This window comes from Dipodomys ordii, unplaced genomic scaffold (genome assembly GCF_000151885.1).
Source record: "Dipodomys ordii isolate 6190 unplaced genomic scaffold, Dord_2.0 Scaffold34, whole genome shotgun sequence".
Taxonomy (NCBI): Eukaryota; Metazoa; Chordata; class Mammalia; order Rodentia; family Heteromyidae; genus Dipodomys; species Dipodomys ordii.
The window spans coordinates 689746-700196 of NW_012267250.1; the positions used below are offsets into that span (position 1 = coordinate 689746).

A 10451-nucleotide genomic window follows, 5' to 3' on the forward strand; every position below is an offset into this window, starting at 1 on the left:
TCTTTTGTTCAAGGCTAGCACTCTACCACGTTGAGCCACAGATCTACTCTCAGTTTTCTGGTGGTTAGTAGAGACAAGACTCTCACAGACTCTCCTGCCTGGGCTGGCTTTGAACCTTGATCCTCAGATCTCAGCTTCCTAAGAGGCTAGGGTTACAGACCTAAACCACTAGCAGGTGGCTCAGAGAAACATTTTCTATTCCCTATGCAAAAAGTGGAAACAAAGACTCAAAATGGTGGTTTTGAGTCTGGGAAATACATGTTGACATGTCTAGCAAACCCTAATTATTAGACAATGATTCTAGGTGATCATCTTCATCTTCACAGTCTTCTTTGGGTCTTTCGTGTCTTTCTGTATGTGCCTTAAAATGACTCTAGCTGTTGGGTTTAAGGCCCACCCAGATGATCTAAGATGGTTTCTTCAAGATCTTTAACATCTACAAAGATGTTTTTCTAAGGTTACATTCGCAGGTTCAGAGCCATCAAAGACACTGAAAGGCCCTTTTCCAGCAACCAGGAAAGCTCCATCTTCTCCCTTGTATATAGGTATTTAACAGTAGATTGGTTGATTATCAGCATGATGCCATAACTGGATAGGATGCTTCCTTCTTTTAAATTGAATGGCCCAATTTGGGGCTTCCTCCAAGGTAGTCCATGGCATCTCACAAGGTTTTGTTTTCTTTCAGATTGCTGACCTACAGCTCCATAAACTGGATGAACTGGACTGCCTGATACAGGGTCTGCTTTACGTCGATTCTGTGGGCTTCAATGGCAAGCCAGAATGTTACTACTTTGAAAATCCCACAAATCCTGAATTGTGTCAAAAAAAGCCATACTGCCTTGATAACCCATACCCTATGTTGCTGGTTAACATGGGCTCAGGTGTCAGCATTCTAGCAGTGTACTCCAAGGACAACTATAAAAGAGTTACAGGGACCAGGTAAACATGGTTTTCATTAGAGGAACCGCTTTGTTCGTACAATCAGGCTGCTTCCTTGATGATTAATGCATAGTAAATCTTTGTGTTGAATATGTTCTTTGTTGTTGTTGTTGTTTTGGGGCCAGTACTGGAGCTTGAACTCTGGCCTCAAGCTCTTGCTCAAGGCTGGCTGACACTCAACCATGTGAGTCACACCTCCATTTCTGACTTTTTGCTGGTTAATTGGAGAGAAGAGTCTCTTGGACTTTTCTGCCTAGGAGGACTGTCTTAGATCTTCATCTCCTAAGTAGCTAGGACTATAGGAATGAGCCACCAGCGCCCCCTTTTTTGTCAGATATTTTTGAGAAGCTCTAGTGTAAATAAAATTAAACATTTGTTATGAAGTATTCCTCTAACATATTGGACCAAAAAAACTATTTTTAGAGGAACAAGTTAAGGAATGAATGGCATTAGAATGTACTTTGGGATATGGTATTGAAAATATTGTTTTGTACGTTTGTGTGTATGTTTGTGTATACTAGTACTGGGGCTTGAACTCAGGGCACTAGGGCATTGTGTCTTGCTCAGCATTTTTACTCATGGCTAGTACATTGCCACCTGAGCTGTGTCTCCATAATTAATCAGCTTTTTTTCTTTTTCTTTTTTTTCTGATTGTGTTTTTTTTTTTTAACTTGGGCTGGCTTTGAACTGCAGTTCTCAGATCTTAGACTTCTGAGTAGCTAGGATAAATTTTAGGTGTGAATCACCAGGTGCCTGGTGAAACCATTGTTATTGACAGATTGAAGACTTCATGTTACTTTTCTAGGTCTCGGTATCCTCATTTCTGTCATGCAGGTTGTTGGTACATATTGTTTTTAGAAGCTTTCAGGGCACTGAAATATCACAGTACTTCTCACCCATTATAAGTAGAACTTCTGTTTTTCAGTGTGTTGTCATAATTGCTGATGGATCTACATAATTTATGTTTGGCAATGTCTAGAGACATTTTTTATTGTCATCCATGGAAGTAGGATGTTGATGGCATCTAGTACAATGAAGTTGAGGATACTGCTGAAATCTGACAGTGCCTAGAGCAGCTCCTCCAAAATCAAAGAAATTAGCAAGCTCCAAATATCAATAGTGATGTTGCAGAGAAACCAGGTGCGCAGTGACTAAAGCCTGTTACGGAATGTAGGAGGTTCTGTGTGTCAGTACAGAAGCTTGTTTGTTTATCCATGAATCAAAACTCAGCCCATCGTTTTCAGGAATTCTGAGACAGGGCACTTCACCGGAACTGCTTTTACTTAGAGAGTAATCTCCTAATCGTGGTATAGTAATTTTTTAAAAAATCAAAAACAAATAATACAATAGACATTCTGCCAGGAGTCGGTAAAGCTAGTCTCAAGGTAACAATAAGCTAAACATTTCCACAATTAGTTCCATTGATGAAATATTCACTGTTTCATCAGTTATATAACAGGTGGAAAGCTAGGGAGCTGGGTCATTTTGAATAGCTGCCAAGAATCAGTTGTGGCTTTGGCTTCTCTTTCATGTGAAATAATCCCTATAAAAATCTAATTATTGATAAAAAGCCAGTTCATGACCAGTGTTCTTCAATCCTCAACAAATTCTATTTGGATATTTATAGGTTCTCACATCAACCAGTGATTTGGGAAATGTGTTAATGGGAATCCCTTTTGGAGACTGCTAAAGCTACTGAAGGGGCATTGAGTCATCAAATCTATGGAGCTTTTGATACCCCAACCAGAGTGATTTTGTCAAAAATCTTTCCCTTCCTCCTTTTCTCCTTCACTTCCTTCCTTCTTTCCTTCCTTCCTTCCTTCCTTCCTTCCTTGCTTTCTCCCTCCCTCCATCCCTCTCTTCTTCCCTCCCTCCCTGAGCAAGGTTTCACTAGGTAGTACAAACAGGCGTCATCCTTGCAATCATCCTTCCTCAGCCTTCCCAAAACAGGGATTCTAGGTTGTGTTGCTACACTGGGCTCAAAGACCTCTTTGATCCATCCAAGTTATAAAACCTCCAACATAAACTGTAAACTTTGCAGTTAACATCATCAAGTGGAACACACTTTGAGAATCACTGATAAGAGCAAGATTTTCTACTCCTCTTGTGAACTGATAGCTTTTCCTATTGTGTTACATACTATTTTCCCATATTAGAATATTTTTAGAAGCCATTTTACCACAGTACTCTTTCAATTTTGTTTTAAATGTGTTTTTAAATGTATTTTACAGCTGACATTGTTAGAATCGGATTTGTTTAAATATAATGAACCTAGAATCTTTGGCAAAAGTAACAGTATATGTCTCACTTTTATTGAACCTATTTAAAGGTAATGCCCATCTGTGTTCATTAATGACCAATGTTCCGCAGTTGTCAACAGCTTAATTACTAAAATGAGTAACTGGGGCTGGGGATGTAGTTCAGAGGTAGAACTGGAATGCGCATAGTCCTGGGTTCCATCCTCAGCACTGAAAGGAAAAAATAAGATGAGTTTACTGAAGATTTATTTTACTTCTCTTTAAAATCACAATGATAGCTGATGATGCTCATCAATGGCTTTGTCTAGCAACACAATTTTTGTGTCTGGTGTAGTAAGAGTTTTACTGTGTGTCTGCCAAAACAAACATGTATATCTGATGGTGAGCAAGAAAATCACGTGATCAAGTAATGGTTGGCAGATTGAGGATGTTAATAAAGTACTAGGAAACTGTTGGCTCTTCTGTTACCATGCATCCTTCCCTCTTCTCTGCAGTGTGCCAGCTGTGCAAACTCATGCTTGCTTTCCTCATTTGACTCTTTATCTGGAATCACCTGTCATTTTTCCAGTTGTACTTGCCCTTTCTCACTTATACCAACACATCAGTTGATGAATTACCTTCTTTCTAAGTCAGCCAATTTCTTAAATTGCCTACAGTTGGGGTAGATCATTGAATGCGGTGGTTCAGATGGTCCTTAATGTTCAAAGAAAGATTAGTAGGGATGAAAGATATTATGAAGCTAGAAATATAAGCAAAGATTTCTTCCCTAAAATATATAGGCACAAAACATCAAAGCACTGGCCAACGCAAAAAGTGTCCCTATTCAGACACACTAGCAGGAATAGGAATATAGCTAAGTGGTAGGCAGAGTACTTGCCTAACATGAGCAAGATCCTTAATTCAATCCCTAGCATCACAAAACACTCACACATACACACACACACACACACATACACACACACTTTGTATGGTAGACTGAAGCCAACAATGTTGGCATGACTTTCCATGTAAATGTAAATTAAGATAAACGTTCTTAGAAGGAATTCAGAATTCCTTTGGTCTGAGTTGTCAGTTTAGCATTGAATATGGAACTCTGTTTCCTCATGGCCCTGTTTCTACAATTTAGGTAGGTGCTACTAATGGTGCCTACCTACATAATTTTCCATGAAAAAGACTCCATCATTTCCATCAAGACTGTATTTCTGTAAGAATCACAGTTTAAGAATATTACACGAGGTTTTGCTGTAGATGCAATTAACAGAACTATCTGTCTATAATCTGGAACCTTCTTGTTACTAGTCATTGATAATAGATAATAATATACCCTAAATATTTAAATATTTTATATCAAAATATTATATCCAAATATTCTTATGTCAAAAGAACCATATCCCAACTTGATTTTCTGTCTTTAGAATTAAAAGCCAATGCCCCAACACAAGTTCTGTTCCCAGAGCTAGTGGCTTATTAGGGCCTCCGATCAATTGACATGAACAGCTAGTTCTATTACATTTATTTTTTAATGGAAAACAAAGAATGAAACCTAGTCCAACAATTTAGGGATTAGAACTCCATTTTCTGCTATGATTTCCCTGGTAGGAGGTTGGCTTTTCTTTTCACTAGGCAACTTTCATATGAATACACAATTGTGGTTATTCTCAGCTACTATAATTAGTTCTGAATTAGGGCCCCAAAACCTAGCTTAGAAGATTTGTCTCCTAAAAACAACTGAAAGCTTCTAAAACGTAGTTGAAGCATTAGAACCATTTTGTGACCTTTTTCTATTTGGTGGTAAGTAAAACATCAATTTTTCTCAAAAGACTGCTAGAAAAAAAAATCGCTATCCAATAAATCAATAGTTCTCCCCAAACAAAAACAAAACAAAAATCGTGTATAAGATTTGCTCTGCTGGAGAAGAAAAGTCAGTGAAAAGGAAGCCTTCAGACTGGCTCTTTGCAGAAGAGTCAGTTTTGTCATTGGATGGTTTGGCTCCATACTTGTGAACTAAGTACAATTTCTTTTACTTAATATTTGTTTTCAGCTGCCTGTGGTGTTATAATGGTAATTTGCTGCTTTAGACCATCCAAAGGAAAGAGATCATGATCTGGCCCCTTGTCATAGGTAGGAAGACAGGTTAGCGGCTAGCTGAAGGTCTCACAACGGAAATCAGTGAGAATGTTTCTTGTTTGTTCTCAAATTTAAGGGCAAGTTTCCCTTCAGGATCAATTTTGATCTCTGCCCTCTTCTACAATCTAACTCTAAAGCTGTTTTGCACTCTAGCACTTCAACAGAAGTGCCCCTTTGCTTTGTTTTTGTTTTTCTTAATTCATAACAATGATTTTAATGTAGTTGGGGACTTGGATGGGAGTATCTTAAGATAAAATTTAAAAAAATGAACCTTGTTGTTCCTTTAGTCTTGGAGGTGGAACATTCCTAGGCCTATGTTGCTTGCTGACTGGTTGTGAGACCTTTGAAGAAGCTCTGGAAATGGCAGCTAAAGGCGACAGCACCAATGTTGATAAGCTGGTGAAGGACATTTACGGAGGAGACTATGAACGATTTGGCCTTCAAGGATCTGCTGTAGCATCAAGGTAGAGACAAAGTAGCGAGGAGCTGTAGTGATTGAACATGAGGCAGCCTCTCCATCCTGGCCTTCATTTCATTGTTATTATCCTTAATTTTTAAAATAGCAACCCGACCAGCCTGCAGCCTGGTACAAATATCTATCTTTGTAGATCTCACACTTGATCTCTTGTCCTTAATTGAAGCACTGAGACATTTGGCTCTCCATGCTTGTGCTTAAAATAAGGCAACTTTGAAAGAAGGTTCTGGAAAACTACAACAGTTTCCCTTGTTCCATTCTTGTCCAGATCTAGAGACATTGAGAAACTTTCCCCATGAATAGCCATACTACTTTGTCCCTGTTAAGAAAGGGGCAGGTAGCCATCCATACAGTAATCCTATCTGCTTACAAACCATGGTAGCAAAATCAGGCTATTTGAGTTTGAACAGTTTATTCATAGAGCGCTCCACAGTACCGTGGTGGAAGTGTGGATCCTGCTGAGGATGCTTCTGAACACTCTCACTAATATTTCCAACATAGTTTTGGCAACATGATGAGTAAAGAAAAGCGAGATTCCATCAGCAAGGAAGACCTCGCCCGAGCCACACTGGTCACCATCACCAACAACATTGGCTCCATTGCTCGGATGTGTGCACTGAATGAGGTAAGGCCTTAACCCAGGAAAGCTGTGTGTTATTCATGCATCACCCCTGGTACTGTGGAACCTGCGACTCTTTCAAAAGTACATATCCTTGAGACGCCTATCCTTTATTACATAGTCACACCTCATAGAACAGGAGGTGTTTGGGGATGAAGGAGGAATATGTTTTTTTATTTTTTAAGTAGACACAGGATGAAAACAAATGTAAACAAAATTCCAACCCATGCCATAGCCTCTCTAACCATCAGTTCTGCCTGTGCCCACCAAAATGTGAGAAGTTCTATTCATCCTTGCAAATCACGGCACATAAAAATGTTTCCACTTGCAATATTAGATCTTCTCTTTGCTTTCAGCTTCTTTACAGTGTTGCCTTGTGGCATGGAGTTCAAGCAGCATTGTACAGGGCTATCAAAGCACAGAGAGCTCGCTACAGCCAAGGCCAGCCAAAGTTCCAGGCATAAGAAGGGGTGGAGCTGGTAACAAAGCTTTATTAAGAAGTTTTGAAACATTACAATATGGGAGAAAGAGAACTCTTTTCTGAAATATGACTTATAAAGTAAAACAGTTAACTCTCTCTCTGACCTTTATGAGGAAGATAGGAAAAAATAGTTGGAGCATAGGATAAATAATAGGAAAAGTATTAGAGAACCGTAATAGATCAGTAATGGAGTTTTGAACTATATATCTTTAATAGAAATATGACATACCTATAAAAGAGAGATGAAATATTAGTGTACAATTAGTGGACTTTTGTACAAAAACACAGGTATAGCATCACAATTCAGATCAAGAAACAACATTAGAGATCATTTAAACCCCTTTGAGGCTCCTCTAAGCTAAATAGTGGAATATTGAGGTTGTGAGTCATTATATATATTATATATTACATTATATATAATATGTTATTATATATAAAATATAATATAATTGGCTCTGCCTTTGAGCTTTGGCATTATAAAAAGACGCTACCTTTTAGGATGCAGAATGGAGTAACTTTGACTTTTCTGGAAGTCTCTGGTCCAGATGGAATTTAAATGGGAGGCTTATATTCAGACAGAAGTGTATTCTAGAGAGACTGTGCAAAGTCCACGTTGATCATGAGATTCATTTTCACCAAGGGTTTATTTTTTACCATTAACCTTTAAAGAGTGTTTCTTTTCCAAGTAGCCAAACAAGCCCTAGAACTAGTATGTGCATAGTTGACCATATAGTTGCAAGCTCTCAAAGGTCAGTTACATGGCAATACCCTTGCCCCACAGAGCAATAGATAACCTTTTCCCTACTTTCCCCAGAGCTGCCTTCTGCCTTGCATTCTGCTCTAATGAGCCAGCAAATCTTTTTACAGATACCACAATCCCTTTAGGAGAGGATATCTGACATTTTTCACTATTTCAAAATGTAGCCATATTATATGCTGGTTTGAGCAACTACTTTACATGTTCCTATGGTGTTTATGAATGATAGGACTCACTCACTATCTCAGGGTCTGGGTGAGGCATCTGTGCAAGCTCCCAGCAACTGGCAGCCTCGTATTTCCATGAGAGAGCAGAAACCAAGGCTCCACCTTTTCTGTTGTTGAAATCTTAGATTTTACCCATTTCATACTCTGGGGTACCACATACTAAGTCTAAACATTTTGTTAGCATAATCAGAATGCTGGAAATGCTTCCTCATAACTTTAAATCATACTATCTATGGTTTTGAATAGATAAAATTCTAAATAGAATTTAAAAGACCTGGGAAAGGACAAGGAAAGACAAGGAAATGAGCCACCAGTTTCACCCTGCTCTTCATGAACCTTACTAGATAAGGCTGCCCTTGTTTTGTTTTTTAAGTATTATTATTACTAGTAGTAGTATCATATGCTGTATGCAATGTAGAATAAATATATCTCATTAAAGGTAGCAGACTCAATTTTACCAAGATATAATCCACAAACCATACAATTCACCTTCTACATGCTGTTCTATATTGTACTTTATCAGGCTTTTATTATGAAAATTTGTAAGTACCTATAAAGGAAGGAGAATAGTATTTAGAGAACCTTCACATAACTATCATCTCAGACTAAACAGTTACCATGACTTGTTCTCACATATGCAAATGCTTTATTTGTCTTCTTCCTCCTTCTCCTCCTCCTTCTCTTTATCAGTCTACATATGTTTCAATATGCAACACCAAATATATTGCCTTACATTTTTACATAATATATAGAGACCATCCTTGGCAATCTAAGTCACATTTGTGTGTGTGTGTGTGTGTGTGTGTGTGTGTGTGTGTGTGTGTGCGCGTGCGTGGTTAATTGGAGAAAAGAGTCTCACAGAGACTTCTGCCCAGCTGGCTTTGAACCACAGTCCTCAAATCTCAACCTCCTGAGTGGCTAAGCTTGAAGGTATGAGCCACTGGCACCTGGCTGAGTAACATCATTTTTAATAGTCCTCTAGCATCCTAACATAAATGTGCTGTGCTTGATTTGATTGCTTTTCTAATAGTATTTCCTTTTTTCAAGTGTTTACTGTATTAAAAGGCTGCAGTCTATTTATATAGAGTATATAAATATCTACACATGTATTTCTATGCAAATACTAGTATGATGATAGGATAAATTCCCAGAAGGGAAATTGCTGAGTCAGAGGATATTTTAGTTGTGCTTTTTGCAGATATTATAAAATTTGTTACATAAAGGTGGTTCTAATTTATTTTCCCATCAAGCAAAATATAAAATTAAAAGTTTTTCCCAAGAAGTTTATCAAGCTTTTTGATTTTTTTTTTTTTTGGTTAGTCATGGGCTTGAACTCTGGGCCTGGGCACTGTCCATCAGCTCTTCAGCTCAAGACTAGAACTCTACCACTTGAGCCACAGCACCACTTCTGGTTTTCTGGTGGTTAACTGGAATAAGAGTTTCACGACTTTTCTTGCCGGGGCTGGCTTTAAACTGCAGTCCTCAAATCTCAGCCTCCTGAATAGCTAGGATTACAGGCGTGAGCCACCACTGGCACCCAGCTGATCTTTTCCAATCTTTTAAAAAAAAAACTATTAATATTATTTTATTATGAAAATACCATATAGAGGGGTTACAATTACATGAGTAAGGTAATGAATACATTTCTTATCAAGCATTGTTGTCTCCTCCTTTGTTTCCCTTTACCATCCCTTCCCTCCCACCTCCTCAGCTACCTCCCCCTCCCCTCCAGAGTTGTAAAGTTCATTTTTCGACATAGCGTCTTGTACATCTCATTGTTGCAGTGGGTCAACCTTTATCCCTATTTAAACAATTTGTGTTTTCCCTTCCCTTCCACAAATTATACCAACATCAAATACAGGGGTTATATCCTGAGGGAGGGACATACAAAGCAACAAAAAAAATCACCTTATAAATATATTAGAAACAATAGCAAGAAAGATAAAACATTTGAGTCCTTATCTTGGGGTTCATTTCACCTAACATCAACTTACCTGACCTTTTCTGCTTGTCTCAGACATATACTAGTTATTACAAATAAGGGAAACCATGGGACCCATGTTTCTTTGGGCTGGCTTACTTCACTTAATATAATTTTTCCAAGTCTTTCCATTTCCTAACAAATGGGGCACTGTCATTCTTTCTGATGGAGGCATAGAATTCCATTGTATACATACATATATATATATATATATATATATACCACATTTTCTTGATACATTCATCTACTGAGGGGCATCTGGGTTGGTTCCATATCTTAGCTATGGTAAATAATGCTGCAAATCCTCAAAGAAACAACTGCCCAATAAATAAGTGGGCTAAAGATTTACAGAGAAACTTCTCTGAAGAGGAAAGAAGGATGGCCAATAGACGCATGAAGAAATGTTCAACCTCTCTAGCCATAAAAGAAATGCAAATCAAAACAACACTGATACCACCTCACCCCAGTTAGAATGGCTATAATCAAGAACTTTAACAACAACAGATGCTGGAGGGGATGTGGACAGAAGGGAACCTTACTGCATTGTTGGTGGGAGTGTAAATTTGTTCAACCACTTTGGAAAGTAG

The 10451-nt window shown here is 38.2% G+C and overlaps 1 protein-coding gene across 3 annotated transcripts in view; it reads left to right on the plus strand.

Moving 5' to 3' along the window:
- Pank1 (pantothenate kinase 1) overlaps positions 1-10451 on the plus strand; it is an 88108-nt gene that overhangs the window by 71986 nt on the left and 5671 nt on the right. For all 3 annotated transcript variants that reach the window (XM_013017163.1, XM_013017159.1, XM_013017162.1), the window contains exons 3-5: positions 686-939; positions 5612-5788; positions 6301-6424. In XM_013017163.1, coding sequence (XP_012872617.1) covers positions 686-939; positions 5612-5788; positions 6301-6424 — 555 coding nt within the window. The remainder of the gene's footprint in view (positions 1-685; positions 940-5611; positions 5789-6300; positions 6425-10451) is intronic.